At 40.1% G+C, this 18591-nt stretch overlaps 1 protein-coding gene across 1 annotated transcript; it reads right to left on the bottom strand.

Moving 5' to 3' along the window:
- Positions 1-293: 293 nt before the first annotated feature.
- Positions 294-17430, bottom strand: glis3 (GLIS family zinc finger 3). The gene is made up of 9 exons (XM_075455663.1): positions 17005-17430; positions 15732-15900; positions 14492-15635; positions 7170-7331; positions 6954-7064; positions 5129-5270; positions 4904-4976; positions 2468-2628; positions 294-1860 (listed from the first exon to the last, which is right to left on the bottom strand). Exons 1-9 carry the CDS (start codon positions 17369-17371, stop codon positions 1742-1744), a joined length of 2448 nt encoding a protein of 815 aa, XP_075311778.1. The 5' UTR covers positions 17372-17430; the 3' UTR covers positions 294-1741.
- Between the last annotated feature and the right edge of the window lie 1161 nt (positions 17431-18591).

Below are 18591 nucleotides of genomic sequence, written 5' to 3'. Positions count from 1 at the left end.
GAAAACAGCATGGGTTGTTAGTTAATTCTTTACTGTGCAATATAATTTTGATTTTCCCCCATTGGTGGATGAATAAAGTATTTTTCTATTTCTATTTCTATTTCTATTATTTATGGGTTTCTTTTCAAACAACATCTTGTTTTGAGACGGTGATACCAAAGTCCTGCTTTGGTACTAGAGCACTTAAACCAGCCCTGACCCCTAGCCTTGTGATAGAGACAACACTATTGTGAGACAATACCTTGAAAAGTTGAGCAAATTCATTTTTAATATCTATTGCTTACAAAGCCGCTGCTTTCACAGTATGAACTAATACAGGTAAGAAATGGTGACCTAACCAGGTTGTACCAGCGCTTTCTCCCTTTGACACCTGGAACAGGCGCACCCACGACCGTGAAAAGGATGAAACGGGTATAGAAAGCGAATGGACCGTTCTGACAGTTTCGATAATAACACAACATATTTGTGGCTTTGCTGTTGAGTAAAGGATCGACAGGCTAAGTAAGAAAAAAAATGGTCGCTTTCCAGTTTTATTTTCCATTGGAAGTTGTGAAAGCGATTGCTGTGGCCAGCTCGTTTTTTCAGTTTGAACAAACAAGTGCATGTTTCATTCTTAACCTTGCAAGTATCTATGTGACAAGCTTAAAAAAAGAAAAAGATCCACAAAAGAATTTTCGGATCAGCCTCCACCTCGCGCCACAATGTCAGACAGACCACAAAAACAGTACAAATGATTCACTTCTTTTTTCCTGAGCAACTCCAAATATACAATATTAGCACGTTTTTTTTCCTTTTTTTGCACGTGGTACACCAATTACAAGAAAATCATGTATAGCGACTATACATTGCTACCGATCATTTTTTAAAGCTTGCTTTAGAATTTTGAATAGTGTTTTAGGTTTCATGATCATCTCACTGCACTCACTTTGAGTAATGTCCACCATGACTGTAACGTCTATTAATTCTTTGCAGCAGCTTTAAGTACAAATTGGAGTTGGGTGACTACGAAAAGCAGATACACTTGCTATAATACTGTTTCTATGTCAAGCACAAGATCCTATGGATATAATATGGAAACGAAGAGGTCCGAAAATGTAAAGCCTTATGCCACGCCTTCAGAGAGGGCCGACTACAATGCAAAGTGACAGTAATTTGGAGTGAAAAAACATTCAAAGGCACTGGTTTCATCACACACACATTTTCCTCACGATAGGCACAAGAGCAGTCACAGCACATAGCCATATTCAAACAACAGGTGATATGTATGAACATTACAGTGAAATGTTAAGGCTGTCTTGTTACTATAGTTACAACGATATGGTTCTAAGAAAAACTTTAATAAATGATCCCTTGCATACTTTGCTTTGATTGCAGAGTTGACATCGTGCAAAATGCCAACAGAAACTACCAGATGTACAACATGTTAGACAGAAACTATATAAAAACTGGGGAAAGCAAATATTTAAATACTGTAGGGACAGTCACTATGTTAATCGGGGGCAGAAGCCAGGCTGTTAAGTCAGATAGTGCATTTACAGAGATATGAGGAGTAAGAGTCAATTCCTTGATTTTCCTCGTATAATTTCAGATAGTTTCATCATGTAATATCCTTTTTGATAAATGAAACTGCCTTCAGGTTGCTTTGCCATGCATGTGATCCTGCTGTGAAATGTCTCATTGAAAAGATCAAGAACACAAATTAGTGCAAAGGTAAGACACCCATGTGTCTGAGTGAGTAGTATCATCCATGTGTAAAGATGCAGGGGACTTCACTTGTGCCATGTTCCACACTGAAGTAATCCCCGTCGTGCAATTCTTGGTTTGCAGATGCAGCTCCAGCTTGAATGTCGATCCCAAATCCTGCGGATGAAAAATACAAAGATACATGAACGCACAGTGAGGTTTGTGAAATCCAGTAAAGAGCTCATCCTTGACCAGTTTTGTTTTAGATTTTATTTTCGTAATTTCAAGAGTTGTTTGAGAGTGTCTCACCCCACTGTGATCACTGGCTTCTGCTGTAAACAAAGGCATTAACATAGATAAAGCATTTTGAGAGGTTTTCTGTTCAAGGTAAATAACGAAACCTCATCTTTTTTATCTGTAAATGATACATTTTAGTAGAAAAGACACTTTGGACCTCAAATACTGTGTGTTTCAGAGCACCCTGTCAACATCTCTGTGTCTGCCAAGTCCAGGGGGAATCTATTTAAAGGCTTATGAAGTGAAACTTCCTGATCGTGTCCAAGGTCAAATCCTCAGTCCCCCGCCATACTTTTGAAAGATGAAATGAATTGCACTATTAATGTGCATGGAAAACAGTCTGTTCAGACAGACTGCTACACCATACCTTTGTTAATAGGCTCTCCAGATGAGAAGCTTCCACAATTTCTTTCAGATGTAAAACCCCTTTGTGTACTAAGCATTTTGACAAAGCTGAAGACTGAGGTGATTCTAAACCTTTGAGTACCTGGGCTGCGATCTACCCCATCAGGAGGCTGGCCGAGCTGCATCAGATCACAGTTGTTCTGCAGGGATGGTCCGCTGGGAGGATGCGGGAGGCAGGTGGAGGAGCAAGGCCCACATGGGTCCCCTGGGATAAGCTGCTGATGAGGGGAAGGATCAACAAACCTGAAATATTTCAAACAATATTTCAATACTCTGAATGTTGAAATAAGATAAGGAGCACCAGCATATACTGTATATAGATATGTACATATGCTTATATCTTGGTTATCCATCCATCCATCCATCCATCCATCCATTATCTTCCGCTGGTCTGGGGATCGGGTCGCGGGGGCAGCAGCTTGAGCAGAGAGACCCAGACGTCCCTGTCCCCGGCCACTTCCTCCAGCTCTTCTGGGGGGACCCCGAAGCTCGTGACCATAGGTGAGGGTAGGAACATAGATTGACCGGTAAATCGAGAGCTTCGCCTTCTGGCTCAGCTCCTTCTTCACCACGACGGGCCGGTGCAGAGCCCGCATCACTGCAGACGCCGCACCGATCCGTCTGTCAATCTCCTGCTCCATTCGTCCCCCACTCGTGAACAAGACCCCGAGATACTTGAACTCCTCCACTTGGGGAAGGATCTCATTCCCGACCCGGAGAGAGCATTCCACCCTTTTCCGGCCGAAGACCATGGTCTCAGATTTGGAGGTGCTGATTCTCATCCCAGCCGCTTCACACTCATATCTTGCTTCATATCTTGGTTAATTAAACTTATTCTAGATGCTTTCAAGGTTGTTTTCATTATGTTCCTGCTAAATTAAATGATACAATTTTCCAGTATTTTATAATATATTTATACATTATATGTGTTCTTTTACTACTTATGGTATATGTTGATGGTGAAACAAATCATCAGAAATGTCACACAACAGCAACCTTTTAAAACCACTCAAAGCACTTTCACAGTTTACGACATTTGTCAAGGGCAGCATGCTGATGCAGAGGTTAGCACCGCAACAAATGGCAAGGAGGTACATATATTTCTCCAGTTCCATCCAGAATTTACTACATGTTCTCACATAGGCAATATGCCCAACTAGGATGCAAGTTAATCCACACTGAGATATTCACATTTTTCTACAATCTCAAGTTGATTTAATTACAAACATTGAGTACACCTACTTTTGCAGCAGATAAGCTGTTGTTATTTCTCACTCCTTATATTGAGTCCTCCTATGTTACTACATTTACCATTTTTTTCTCCTCAGAGTCTACTTATAGCATTTTACAATTAAACCAATATAAGGTAATGATGCATGCTAGGGAAGTTTTACATCCTCTGAATTTATTGTTATCTAAACTGATAACTTAAATGTAAATAACTGTAGATACTTTTTGCAGAATAAAACAAGTCCTTGTTTGAGATGGATAATTGAACGGTTACTGTCCAGTGGCCATGGTAGCTGACACCCCTGCTGTTAGCTATGGCTGAGTAACACTTAAACATGTTCACTTGCAAATAACAAGAATATTAAACAAGCTAATGTTTTCTGAAAATAGACAAAAACTAAGCAGGGACTGAGAGGAACGCCAGAAAAGTGTACAGGAAACGGTAACAAGGATTTTACAACTGATTTAACATCTAAGAAAGCAATTACAGCGTTCTATTCTCTCCCATTGAACCTTAAATTGCATTTTCCAGATTTTATGATTCACTCATTGAATTCCTCAGCAGCTCTTGTCGGTGGCTATAGCATCTATTGATGCAAGCGGTTGAGACCAATGAGGCAAGGCGAGGTCTGCTCTCCCAGGCCGATTGTCTACACAGAATCCTGCCGTGAATGCTTTGGCCTACTGCTGATGTGAGAACAATCAAAGCCAGTGAGGAGCCATGAGCATCTGACTGCTCAGGATGACAGAAATCCTTTATCACATGCTTTGAAGTGTATAGATGAAGAGATGTTTTCCTATGGGTTGACAAGCGAAATGGGTCGCCGGCCATGCCAAGCCTAAAAAAACTTCCCAATGATGGCACGCTTGCACAAATTGAACCAAAAAACAATGACAAGGAAAAAGAAAAAAAGAAACAAACTCCTATCAAGTTTCAAGATACACAATAGTATAAGTTTATCATTTTGATGCCATGACAACCATTTTTTTTTAAATTTACTTGTTCCAGTTCACCAAAGGATAGAGAAAAAAAGCAGTTCAAAAGCATTCGAATTAAAGCTAAGTTACAAAAATGAGATGGCTTACTGAGTAACACTAGCTCCTCTGACTGCTGCGCAGTAAAAAAAATCCCAAACATGATTAAAAGTTGGAATTCCTGTCAAATTATGTATGCATAAATGGACTCATACAACAGTTTGAATGATACATATTACCAGAAACGTTTTTCCTAATTCAATTTACATCAAATTGATTATCAAGATGATTATAAAACAAATTTCTCCAGTACCTGTAGTTATCTTGTAAGGGGAACATCAGGGCCAGGTGAGGTCTGCTGTAGCAGTCTTGTCCTTGTGGTGCAGCTGAGGAACAGGGATGACAGACACTTCGGGGCTGTGAATCTAATGGATAAACCTATTATGTGCACATGGTTGCAGGGGGATATGTTTATGTATCTATTTTTTTTTTCTCTCACATCAAACACATTCATGCAAACGGCAAGAGCAAGACGTACCAGAGTATGACTCATGGGACGCACCGGGAGATAAGTTCAAGCTGTTGTCTAGCCTTGCCAGAGGGGAGAAGTTTGGATGTAGGGGGTGGATGGTTAAACAGTCTATCAGGGTGTCTTGGGTTGCATCGGCAGAGGATTTCATCTGGAGAAATCACACAACAGATGTGAACATAGATAATGATGAGCAGCACAAAAAAAGATTTCAAGCATTTCAAGCATAATAACTTTATCCCATCTGTGAGACACGGTTGTAATAGTATGAAGGTTTACACCTATTCGCTACACCTGGACTAGGATTGTTTGTCTTATTTGATGTAAAATATCAAGATGTCATTTTTTTTTTTTAATTGAACCTCAAAAGAAATTGAGTCATATAATAAAATAAAAACCATAAACACACAAGGCGTTTTACAAAAGAGTGAATATCTCAATCTAAGAGAAATGTTGTGGATTCTCAGACATTCTCAGTCTCAGTCATACAGGTCATGGTAACCCTAAGAGCTTGAATAAGAGCAAGTTGCCATGAAAAAGATGTTAAGTTACTCTTATTCAAGCTTTTATCTATTGTGGCAGGACCTGAAGCAGCCAGGTCATGTGAGGAAACCTACCAACATTCCAGCACTGACAGTGTTGGGTACAGAGGAAAGGGCTAAAATTCCAAATTGATATGCAAGACTGATCAACAGTTAGAGAACATGTTAAGCCACAGTTACAGTATAACCCCTATTGCAAAAAAGTTGGGACATTTAAATGTAAACAGAAACAACACCCAATGATTTGCAAATCTCAAAAACTTAATCCACAGATGTGCTCATGGATGCTCTGTAATGTTAGTTGTGCTTGAGGCATTCTATGAAAAATTAAGGAAACTGTATTATGAAGTTAGTTTAAAATCAGACAACTTAAATGTTTATCGAAAAAAGATGTAGCTCGTCACACCCCTCGGTCTCCTCACTTCTTATATTTACTGGCGCATTGCTGAATATAGAAAGAAGAATTAGGTGCTATTACGTGCGTTTTATGCTCTATGTGCACTACTCTCCCAAGTTATTGGCAGAGAAAACATCATACTTGCGAGGGTTGGTATACAGAACGTAGGCTAAGATGAAGTGATTGTTGTAGATGGTAAATGTATCCTGCAATCATCCATGAAATTACAACAAACATGTGTCATGTGGGTTCAGATAAAAGAAGTTGAGCATGGGAGACTTTGCGAATTGTCACTTTTTTTAGTAACAACCCACCTTCTTTTTTCTGTATCTATGGTGACATAAACCTCAGAGCTAAAGAGCATCTCTCGCACACATGCAAAAATCCTAACTGAAATATTGCGCTGCTTTAAAGTGAAACTTTGCGATGGAGTGGCTCCCAGTGAGAAACAAAGAAAGGCAGAAGCAGAAGAAAGATACGACAAACAACTTAATGTGAGTGATTTTAAAAGGCCTCTTTCTGTCTGTGTTAACCATATAACTGCATGCACCTCTTTAATTAAAGTTAATGACATGATATGTGTACAGTTCATTTGCAGAACTAACAGAATAGGATGCAAGGTTTCAGAGAAATAAATTAAGATGAAAGCAAAACTAAATTGAGTATGTGACATATATCGGAGTGGCTTATTTTGTGTTCAAGCTTGTGATATTTCGGCAGGGAAGCTTGCTTGTGAAATTAAGCTTATGACTGCAAACACCAGATAGCCAGTGACTGTCAATCAGTGTAAATATTCCCTTTTTAAATTATGATGTAATTAAATTAAACATATTCTTGAACTACAGAGGAAATAATGTTACAATTGTGAGTTGGGTTACCACACTGTAGAACTTGCCTTCTTCCGTAGCTGTTGCTCTTTCGTAGAATGGGACTTCATATGTTTCCTCAGTGAACTGGGATCAGTGTAACGCTTTGCACAGCCAGGCACCTGGCACGCATATGGCTTCTGTACAACCGCAGACATACAAACACGAATGGGAGTCCACACAGATGCACACAACCAAAGCACCACCTGTAATTATACGTGTGTTTATGCTGGGTTGCCACTCACTGTGTCCAGGTGTGTACGCTGGTGTTTAGCCCTGTCACTTGAGTTGCTGAAAGCCTTGTGGCATCCTGGGTGCTGACACAGGTAGGGTTTCTCCCCCGTGTGGCTGCGCAGGTGGATCTTCAGATTTTCAAGCCGAGAGAAAGCCTTCTTACATCCTTCAAACTGCAGCCGCACACACAGAGAGTGGTTGAAGCTGGGTGCAGCCATAGATTAGCAGCATATAAACAGGACTTTTTTTGCTGTTGGCTCCACCCTGTGCAGTTTTTAATATCAAATATGCAGGCACTGATGTGGCACACACTGTGCACTTAGAGCATCAGTATGTTAGCTGGAATTACAGCAAACAAAAGGCTGCTATTCTCAGTGTGTGTGAGTGTGTGTGTGTGTGGGGGGGATTCCTTTTGAATAGGAAAAAATAGTGTCACTTAGTTTCAGCTGACATTTAAGTTTGCGCTGAGCTGCTCATTGCTAGTTTTATGGTTGACTGGAATAAATCAGTGGAACATTGAGAGAGACAAACATTTGAAAGAGACAGGTGCAATACTATTATATACTTGCAACAAGCATATAGCAATTTTATACCTGTTTTAGTATTCTGTAGAAATTACCAATAGGAAGTACCTACATACTGTTGGTTATTATTTTGTGAATCTGTTTTTATAATGAAGATGACTGTAACTTTGTTTGGAAATTCAGCTAAAACAAGCCAGAAGCACTTCGTTTTAAGGTGAATACACTTCTCTCGTGTTGCTTTAACATGCACTCGTTTTCTGTGCACAAGCTCGGGCCTTTCAAACAACAAACAGTAAATGCTCTTGAAACACTTACAATCATAATCCGTGTCCTCTCTTAACAAAAAATTCAACAAAAACAAACAAGAGTTCATACATACAAGTCTTTTAGTAAGAAAGTATTCACTGACACTGAACTTTATGTGCTCAAGCCTTTTTTTCTCCTTTGTTTTGGTGTTGTATGCACTGCTGTCACACTAATTCGTATATTGAAATGGTTCACATAGATATAGTTTTTGGACTTAGAAACAATATAAGACTGAGTAACAATACAAAATACCAGATTTGAGTAAATGAATACATTTGACAATTGCAGTGCCACCAGCAGGGGGCAGTGTTTATACACACATGACTGTTATTGTACTGCGTTCTCATCCTCTGTCTTGCATCACCTTGACAGCATTTGGAAGCTATCATTTACAACAAAAATATTTATAATTAAACAGACTGATGAATGACAGCATCACGCAGAGGGCTTTGTGCATGTCTTCTATCTGGGGTTTCAGGAAAAAACTAATAGAACACTCGTCTCAGCCAACAAAACAAATTTTTTTGTAGAATCATGCAACCAGTGACTTCACTGCTAAAACATGCTAATCATCAAAGTTTTTCTTTTGTGAAACCAGGACCTCACTCTCCCTCCCCCTGCTCACAGGGGGGGTTGGAATGTTCTTACTAAGCCTCACGGACAAAACACACAGATCATGTCTGATATTGTTATTCCTCCTCTAAAACTGGATTCCTCACATACTCATACCTCTCAGTCATCACTGCCAAAGCCAAATTAATTGTTTTTTTCTTCCATTATCAGAAATAGTTGCCATTCTTCCTAATCACAATAGTTATTTCCTGTCAACATCTACTCTTAATAAGACTAACAAGCCCATTTTGTTTCTGCGGTTGAACTTGGAAATAGATTTTCCAGGAACGCTATTGTGCCAGTACAGTGTTGTGCCAACCATCTCTGAATGCTATATAGAGGTTGGATAGGGAAAACTCTTAAACATTTAGTCAGAGCAAACTGGCTAAATTGGAAGCCCAACAAAGCGGGAGAGTTAGACAGTTTGATAAATGCTTCACATAATCCCTTTTCTTCCATGATAATTTTTTTTGGAGCACTCTATCTAGTTATTAAGTGTCTCTGTTTTTACACTGTTTTTACAAGGGTGGCAAGACAGACTAGATACAGTTTTGAGAAAAGACGCTAATGAAAAAAAGAGCACAGACAGAGACAAATAGTCTTTCAACACCAAAGTGGACAGACAGGCGAGGACCAGCATAAAGCTAAAATCCTGGCAGGACTCCAGGCTAGTCCAGAGGTCCGTAACAGTGTAACTCTCCCTCTGCTTCTCTGTGTCACAAAGCTCTCATGAAGAGGGCTTTTTAGTGTGCCACAAGAGACGTTTGAGCTGAAAAGAAAGCAGTATGGCACCTCAGTATGGAAGAGTGTTACAGCCAGCTTCTGACAGGTCCTGGCAGGTACTCATGCCCTGGCGGAACAATGACAACTGCAGCCTGTGCCAGCACACGGTGTCCAGTGCCCAGTTTTACACTGAGGTCAATTCACTCTGGATTCCACTATTCATTGTTTTACTTGAGGCATTCCTACCTTTTTGGTTTTTATTTCACAGCTTTTCTAGGCTTATTTGTTTTTGTCTCTGTCCTCTTGTCCCACTAACACGAATTCTTGGTGGGAAGTTGCTTTGCATTTGAAAGTTTTGCTAAAATCAAAACTACTTGAAAATGGACAGAATGTTTGATTGCAAACAGACAACAAAATGAAAAAATAAAAATAAGCAGCATAACTCCAGGCAAGTCCAGAGGTCTGTAACTGTGTGACTCACGCTCTGCTTCATTAAAAATATGTTTAAGATGGGGTAGTAAAGTAGTACTAGGTCAGTATGATACTATAATTCTAGAAGACATTGTGTGACTCTTCATGGAACTACAGAGTTTAAAGCACTGAATAAATGAATGGTTATAGAATATGCTTTGACTGGCATGTAGTGACTTGTCAAATTTAGACAAAGTTTCAGAAATATCGGAAACTGAATAAAATCCAATGAAGTCAAATTAATTGTTTTGAAAGGCAAAACAATTAAAGAGCCGGTCATGAGAAAATATATTCCGAGTACTGAGGCATTATTTCCTTATGACATAACCCAGCAGCTTTTCTTAAAACAATTGCAAAGACAGAGACTGAAATTAAATGTCTTCAAGCCTTTCTTTATTATGGTATGAGCAAAACTCAAATTACAAGCTGCTCATGTCAGGAAATCTTGATTGCTAATGATTAATTGATAAAGAGAGACACTAGGATACACACATTTTGTCCTGTTTCTTTAAATTATATATTAATTCACTTGGCCTCATACGTATAAATTCATTATCATAATGCAAAAATGAAAATACAGTTTATTCTGAACCTTTGATAGACCTAACATTTACTTTGCCTTAACATTTATTTTTTAATTTGAGTCCTTTTTCTTGCTATTGGAGTGGTAGTAGCCTACAGTCCTGTTTCCCAAAGGCTGCAACTCTGTGAGTCTTTCAGAAGTTGGAGAGTGAAAGCACGGGGGAAAAGTTCAAACATCTGACTATAACGTTTCTCAGGGCAAAATGATTTCATCATCAAGACATGATCCTGTTGTGTCAATCATTGCATGGGCTCAGGAACACTTCTACAAACTTAATCACTACCTACACAAATTCAAGGTAAAACTACACCAAAAAAAAAGAAAAGAACATGAATAAGTCCAATGATTGCTGCAAACCTCTCTGGGTGAAGTGGAAAACAGTCCTTTGGTCTGATCTATCAAACAAAAAGCCAGTCTCCATGATGGTATGGGGATGCATCCTTGTGGGATGGGGTGTGGGGCAACATTTGAGGGCAACATTAAAACTGATGTAGATTTTGGAGCAACACACGCTGCAATTCAGGTGTTATTCTTCAGGGGAAGGCCTGCTTCTTTAAGCAAAACAATGCCGTACCAAATTCTGAATGCCTTACAACCAAATGGCTCCATAGTAAAAAAAAGATCACATTCTAAACTTGCACTCCAGACACCAACACATTTGGCAAAAGAAAATCTCAAAGGAGCCCCTGACTATTGAGCAGGTGTAGTCCAATGTTAAGCAAGAATGGGAAAACATTTAACTATAAAACTATGCAAATGGTCTACTTATTTCACAAACATTTACAGTATGTTATAGTAGAAGGCCCTGCAACACAGTGGTATACATACACAACTTTTCTCAAAAGTGTTGCTGGCATCAAATTCAAAATGTGCATTTATTTTTTTCAAAAACTATGCAGTTATTATCATCAGTAAAAACTATTACTTCTTTATATTGTATTCCAAATAAGGGTCACAAGTTGTGTGGAGACAGGGTTTGGAAAACATGGCAGCCACACAGCAAAAGCTGGGTGAACATCACCCAGTCGCCTCCAATACCCGAGTAGTGTGGAGTCCTGCAATCCATACAAACAGCATAGAACGACGTCCATAAATAACAACTAACTTTACAAGGACTGTTCAAGTCTTTGCAAAGGTCTAAACTATGCTGTAAAACCTTATATGCTAAGACAAAAGTGATACGAATAGACTGACAGGTCAAGAATATACCAACAAGATGTTTTATCATACTTAAACAGACTTAGATGACAGGTGCAAGTCTGGACCTGCCCTATATGTTCACTAAGTAACAAGAGCTACTTCATGTTGTGCCGCTTATGACGCATTTTATCTGCCGTGCAACACTTTATTCACCAGCCAATCACTGCCTGAGAAAAACTGGCCTCTATATCTTGGATGTCACCTTTTCCTAAATAAAACAGTAATTCAACTATTCTAAGTTAGTTTGATATTTTGTATGTCCTTCATGAATGCACAGACTTTCGACGCAGTTCGCTCCATTATGTGTCGGCTGATGAAAGAGCAAAAAGAAAAAAAAGCAGATGTATGGAAAAAATTCAAGATCTCGGTATAGTATTCAGTCTGGTCCCAGAAATGATGATTAAACTGTGCAAGATTTTTCTTTCTATACGATTTCTTTCACAGTACAACATACACAAGTACAAATTCTGTTTTTGGTAGTAAGTATTGACCATGAACCATTCATCATTGAATGATTACAGGGAAAACAGAACCATCCAACGATGGCAGCCCCATAGCAACAGAACTGGCTTCAACTAATAAGTAAGTATTTTGGAGCAAAAGGTCGACTGCAAGTATGCATGCTGTTAATTATTGACTCGTTAACAGCACCAACATGAAGCATGTTCGGCTGATGGTTTGTTAATTACTCATCCAAGTCTAAGGTATTTTCACAGTGGGAGTGAGGAAAAGACAAAGGAGTTAATACAACCCATAACGTAAATTGCAGGGCAGTATAGAGTATAGAATTGCAGAGTATAGTGCAGTGTATAATTAAACATTTCAACAACTGACTGTGAGATTTGGCAGAACTTTTATCCTTTTTAAGATATCCAACTGCCTTTATTTGATCCTCTGTTTTCCCCCCCCGAAATATCACCAGTAGGTTGATATTTAAGGCTTGTTTTGCCAAATTACTTCACAAATAGTGGATTGATTACCATGAAGTTTATTACAGAGCCATATTATCCAGATCTTGAATCTTTGAAAAAAACAAAACAATAAAAGTATGCTTTTAGAGAAGATTTTACCAAGGTCTCAGACCTTGATCAGCTTTTAAGGGGTGAATTGTTCAAAATCCCAGTTCAGAAAAGACAGCTATGAAGAAAAAATTCATTAACTGCTGCCCACAAGGCAGAAGAAGGCTGCAAAAAAACCCCAAAAACTGCAAAGCTATTTCAAGCTGATGTTTCCTCGGTGATAGTGGAGGTCAAGTGAAGGTCTGGAAGACCAAGAAAACCTTCACAGATGCATATAGATTTGATCGAAAGCCCAGTTTGACAGCAAAGTATGTTTGATAGATTTAGCAGACTCTGGAGTGGAGCTTTACTGTTCTATCTGCATAAATCTGACCTGGATGAAAGGCTAGAAAAAAAACGTTTTGGTTCTTAACCACAGGTTCTGCATTAAAGGTCTGCTAGTGTATATTTAAGCAAGCTTGATACACTTAAAAAAAACACACCAGCCATTAGGACAAAACAAAAAAAGAGCATTTAACGAACAATAAAAACAGGTATGTTTGTGGGAGAAAATGGTGCAAAATGTTATGGTGTTAAAGATGAAACTTATCCCCAGAAGAATTGAAAACTGAGAAGGAACAGAAAGACCCTTAGCTGGCAACAATAAGGTTAGAAGATGTGACACACCCAAAGGGGATTTCATGAGGTACTAACCATTCAGGGTGGGTTGCCTAAATCCTTATTTTTGCCCCTCATCCCTTTTTGTTTCTCTGAAATGGTAAAGATCAACATATTCTTATTTGCTTTCCTATTCACAGTAACAGAAACTTTGACGAGGGCTGCCAGCCCTTTTTGCATACCAATGAACTCTAATGGCTTTTGTAATCCTTCTCCTCTAGCAGTATGATCAGACATCTGGACAAAGGCAGTTGTGCAGACTCTCATGTTTTCAATTTCGGCTTAGTGTTAATCAGCAAAGCATGCTATAACATGTCTGCCTGCTATGTCAAAGGGTTATTGCCTCTGCTTAACATCTGCATATAAGCACAGATATAGTGAGCCCAATGGAATGGTAATGCCAACACTAAGCTAATAGCCTATGAATGGTAGACATGCTAGCACAGCAGTAGACAGCAGTAATCTCTACATTTTATACCGACACTGAGCAAAATCATTAACATTGAAATAATAGTAACCAAACTATAGAATCATTGTCAGCCTGTAAAACAAATGAAATATCCTTTATCTTTAAGACTCAAATCATGTCATCAATAATGTCCATGGATAAACTTCATCCGTCTGCTCAAAGGAGCAAACTTTAAGAAATCTAATTTACGCGGCATCACCTTCCCAGACTGACAGCCAAGTTTGTCAGATGGAGACCTGGCAAACCCCCGTCTGCTGACAGGCCCAACAGTTGCTAGAAGGCCATTGTGTCATGCCAGATCTAAAGTGCTAGGCCGCCTTTGTGCTTATTTAATAACTACATAATTGAGTTTACTCCCCTGTCAATTATCACAGAGCTCTGCTAATTACCTCATGGCTTAAGTTGAGAGGAGAGAGGCCATATTTCTGACCTAAACCTTGGCCTTTTACCCAGAGCACATGAAGGCATTTAGCCTGACAAAGGCTGTTCTTAGTAGCCTGAGGCTTTAAAGTCTTCGTCTCAACACTACGCCTTTGAATGTCACATACAGAATGGAAGTTAGCGTGCTCTCATTCATCAGCCTTCGGCTTTGATGGCATTCATGCAGCCATATCACATATGAGAAAAGAAAACGGAGTGGGAGCTGTGTGATATTTGTATAGTTAGGAAAGAAACAAGAATATTATTTCCAAGATGAAGAAACAAAGTAGAAGATTAAAGTATTGAATTCAGCAGCATGAGTTGCAAGAGACACTAATACAAGGTGTACCGAGCATTTGTTGGGTTTCTCTCCTGAATGGATCCTCATGTGGATGAGAAGCTTGTATCTGGCATTGAATGGCTTGAAGTTGCGTGGACAGTGCACCCAGTAACATGTGAAATCCTCGGCCTTTCGCTGGTCCACATGTAGCTTCTCTATGTGCCTTACCAGCTCCTTCTTTTGGTCGTAAACTGCACTGCAATCCATCCACCGACAGCAGTGGGCACCGTAGTCCTCCAGCTCTCCTTCTTCCTCCTCCAGCATTGCAATTTGGGGTAAGAAAGTGACACCCTGCCTGTGAGGAAGCAGGTGTGTGACTGGGTCATGAGAAGGGGGCTTTATTTTGAAGTGATGTCTGGAGAGGTGAACGTGTTGATGTGAGTGGTAGGGTGGTGGAGGCCCGTGTGGAGTAGCAGCTGCTTGGACAGTAGTCAGAGGAGCTGGCTCTAGCTGTAGAGGTGGCAGCATATTGTTGTTAGTTTGGCTGCAGCTGTCTGAAACCTTCTCCAGAACTGCTCCTGCTCCTTCATCTGGGAGGCACTGCTGCTCCACCATCATGTTAGCCATCTGACTCTCCAGACCCCCTCCCTCTTCAAGCAGCTGCATACGACCACACTCTGACTGTGGGGCCAGAGCTTGTGAAGACCCCGTCATGCTGTAGGGATGGTTGTGGGGGATGCAGCGACCTCTCACTCCCAGGAAGTGACCATATCCCTCGGACTGAACAGGTGAGAGTGTCAAGTGGGAGGATGTGGAGCTGCGGGGACCATTGATATAGGCCACAAGTGAGGTAGGTGAGGTGCGTATAATGGAGTTGAAATCAGCACCTATAACATCTGACAAAGGCGACATGGAGAGAGCTCTCTTTTTAGCACAAGATTGTTTGGGGCTTCCGACGTCACCTGCAAAAAGGTATGAAGGCAGAGAGGCAGAAGTGCTCGTGCCACCTGACATGGTGGTACCCGACATGGCGGTGCCAAGGGACAGGCTGAACTGCTCACCGCCCTCATTGGCCTGGGTAGAGCACTGAGGTAGTCCCAGGGGAGGAAGCACACGGTAACCATATGGCCAGTCATGTCTGCCACTAAACACTGACTGCGTTTCAAACAGGCTGAGAGTGGTAGATGCCAGGGATTCTCTGGACGGTAAAGACCTGAAAAAGATTTTTTGTTATTTGCTTTAATGACACTGAACTCTCTTTTTCGTGTGTTCCTCTTCAAATAACATTGCACTTACTGATATTGCTCACCTGACTTCAGCGTGGAGAATTGGCACAGTATGAGAGGAAGGGGGCTGAAGGCTTGCAGGCCCTGCAGTATATGGCTGGCCTGTGACAACACTCATGGGACTACTCGTCACTGTTAGGTTAGCAGCAGCTGCCTGACCAAATACATCCAGAGAGGACTCTGCGCAATCTGCTGGACACAAGCCCAGTACTTCATGAATAAAAGTAATGAAGAAAAAAAATCCACGTGACAAATACTGATTATTTCACAAATATATCAAACAAAAGCAGCCCTTTTAGCTTGCTTTGACTACGTTTCAAAGATCTGGTTGCAGAATTTTTCTCATGAACCTGAACAGGCCAAAGATACTCTCTGCTCTGTTAACCACTAATGAGCTTTTCACCTCCTCCCACTTTTAACTTGAACATTTAGGGACAAGCCTTTTGTCTAGTAAGTTATCAATAAACAACACGTGGTCTTGCACAAAAACAGTGAGGAAATAAAGAGAACACTGGAAATAAGGAGTAAATAGGGAGCGTGCACTGTGAATTCAACAAGTCTTCTAAGTGAAAGGATTGTTTGATCAAAACCTTTGATATGGCCCCTAACAGCCTCCTGTAAAGGGCCTGCCATACAAGTGGCATTAGAGTAATATACAGTAACTCTTTCCAGGAAATTTCACTGCAGATGTAACTCTCAAATCTTTCTTTTAAGAAGCAACAAAATGCTCATGAGGACAAAGAGGTGACCTGCAGCTATTTCAATCGTTCAATGTTGTTCTGTAAATAACGTGACAACACTTTACTGAAACACTTTCGTTACTTCCTGGTTGAGTTAAAGCAATAACATTAAACGGTTAGGGTTTTAGAAAAAGATCACCATTATGACTAAAATACATCATTTTCACAACGCATCTGAATTATGTTCTTTTTTCAGCGCAATCATACTTTATGAACACCATTTTTGCAATTCATATGCAGTTGCTCTCATAATCACCAAGATTGCTTATTCTTCAAACTTAAGTAAGTTGTTTTGACCTGCATAAACAAACATAAATATTTGGGCGGAGGAGAGTCTCAGTAAACCTCTTCAAATTCAGTTTTCTTGAAATGGAGGAGTAAATTCACAGTTTAGTCTAATATGTAAACCCGGTGTGTGTTTTTGCGTGTGTCGATCCGGTTGCTCTTTCACATTGCACCTTGTAAGTGCTGCTCTGGAGAGTCAAGCTACTCCTGCATTTTACTCCCACACCTGAGTTGGGTAAATCTTTATACTTTAATGAGTAGTTGTTTTTACCTTTAAAATTTTTGTGAGACGAGCTGAGTCTTGTGGGTTTGGTAGCTGTCACTGCTATGTTCTGAGGAGGTGCTTGCGGCTGTGTGGGTGCAGTTGGCCCGGTTAGATGTTTTCCATTGATCAGCACCTGTCTGCGTAGGCTCAGGGTTGGCAGGACAACATGGCCTTCACTGGCTTTCACCGAACTTAAAGAATGGATAGCCCCTTTTTTCACTTTCTCCATTCTCCCTGATGAGGGGCTGTGACTTGTCAGCTGTGGGGAAGACATGGGCATCCTGATGGATTGGGACTGGTGCCCTCTGATCATGCTTAGTGATGGGGATACACTGCAAGGAGAGACCAGGAGCTGACAGCCCTTTCCACTCATGACTGATGCAGATTCCCCGGAAGGTTGATGCTCATTAGAAAGGCGATTCAAGTAGTTGTGGTTTGTTAAGTTTGTTCCTCATACAAAAACTGGTCGTCCAAGGCTGATACCTGAGAAATATTCCAAACATAGCAAAAGATAAAACATACAATCTAAATTATAGATAATTTAGAAAGTGGAATGAAGTAAACTATTGCTGTCCTTGGAAATTGGAACTTGAAAAAACAAACAAACAAAAAACAAAACAAATAAATTAATAATAATTTTTTTTAAAACTGAATTTTTTTCTTATTTCATGCCTATGAAATGTTTAGAAACCCCATAAAGCCTATCAGCCAACTGTACCATTCAAATAGTTGAATACATCAGCTTGAGCTCTTCAGCATGATCACAAACACATAACTGAGCCACCTTTTAAACTCTTTAGCACTTTTACAGTTCTTACATTATATGATCGACACATATAGAGAGATTCTAAAATCTTGAAACCATATAGTTATAAATATAGAGTCAAGTCTTTCATCTCAGTGTCACTGTTCGTGGCGCGTGAACTCACCTATTGTTGGTGTCGCTAAAACTTTCCACAGTGACTTGTCAGAGTGAATTGCACCTTCAGTCCTCCGAGCTGGAACTGTAATCTGGGTATCACCGAGAGATCATCTGTCGTGTTTCCCTCAGAGTTTGAGAGAAGAGTACTCCGACCGGAGGAGTGAAGCCTGCGAGGAGTCTCTCCGCAGCTTCCCAACTCACTCCTCTGTTTCCAGGAACTTCTTTTCCTTCCCGATTACACTTTTGCCCTTGGCACGGCTGCATGTGAACGACGTCATTTCAAACTGAGTGCACCTTAAGAGTAAATTATTAAGAATGTTTTCTTCTCTCTCTCTCTCTCTCTCTCTCTCTCTTTCTCTCTCTCTTTTTTTTTTTTTTTTTCAGCGAGTGCCGACCTCTCACTTCAGCCTAATGTTTTTGGGTGCGTAAGCGTCAGACCAGGTTAGTGAATATAGTGAATATGATGAAATTTCGAAATTGTTGTACAGATATCAGATTTGAACACAACAGCCAAAAGTAGATAGATAACCTATTAAGAAAAAGAAATTTGGTCATTTGCATAATAATCCATCCCTACATGTATCCGTGTGTTGCACAAATGAAACTCAGCACTAGCTGTTAAAAGGTCAAATATGAGTCAGGTGTTTTTAATGAATGGGATGACAGGTGTG

Source organism: Odontesthes bonariensis, chromosome 22, assembly GCF_027942865.1.
Source record: "Odontesthes bonariensis isolate fOdoBon6 chromosome 22, fOdoBon6.hap1, whole genome shotgun sequence".
In the NCBI taxonomy this organism is placed as follows: Eukaryota; Metazoa; Chordata; class Actinopteri; order Atheriniformes; family Atherinopsidae; genus Odontesthes; species Odontesthes bonariensis.
The sequence above is the reverse complement of the archived record's forward strand: the minus strand, read 5'-3'. Positions and strand labels throughout refer to the sequence as shown.

Coding starts and splice junctions, on each gene's coding strand:
- glis3 (XM_075455663.1), bottom strand. CDS start 17,371: ATGAGTGGAAAGGGCTGTCAGCTCCTGGTCTCTCCTTGCAGTGTATCC. Junction 15,901..17,004: donor GTCTCACAAAAATTTTAAAG/GTAAAAACAACT, acceptor GCTTGTGTCCAG/CAGATTGCGCAGAGTCCTCT. Junction 4,977..5,128: donor GTCCCATGAGTCATACTCTG/GTACGTCTTGCT, acceptor CCTGTTCCTCAG/CTGCACCACAAGGACAAGAC.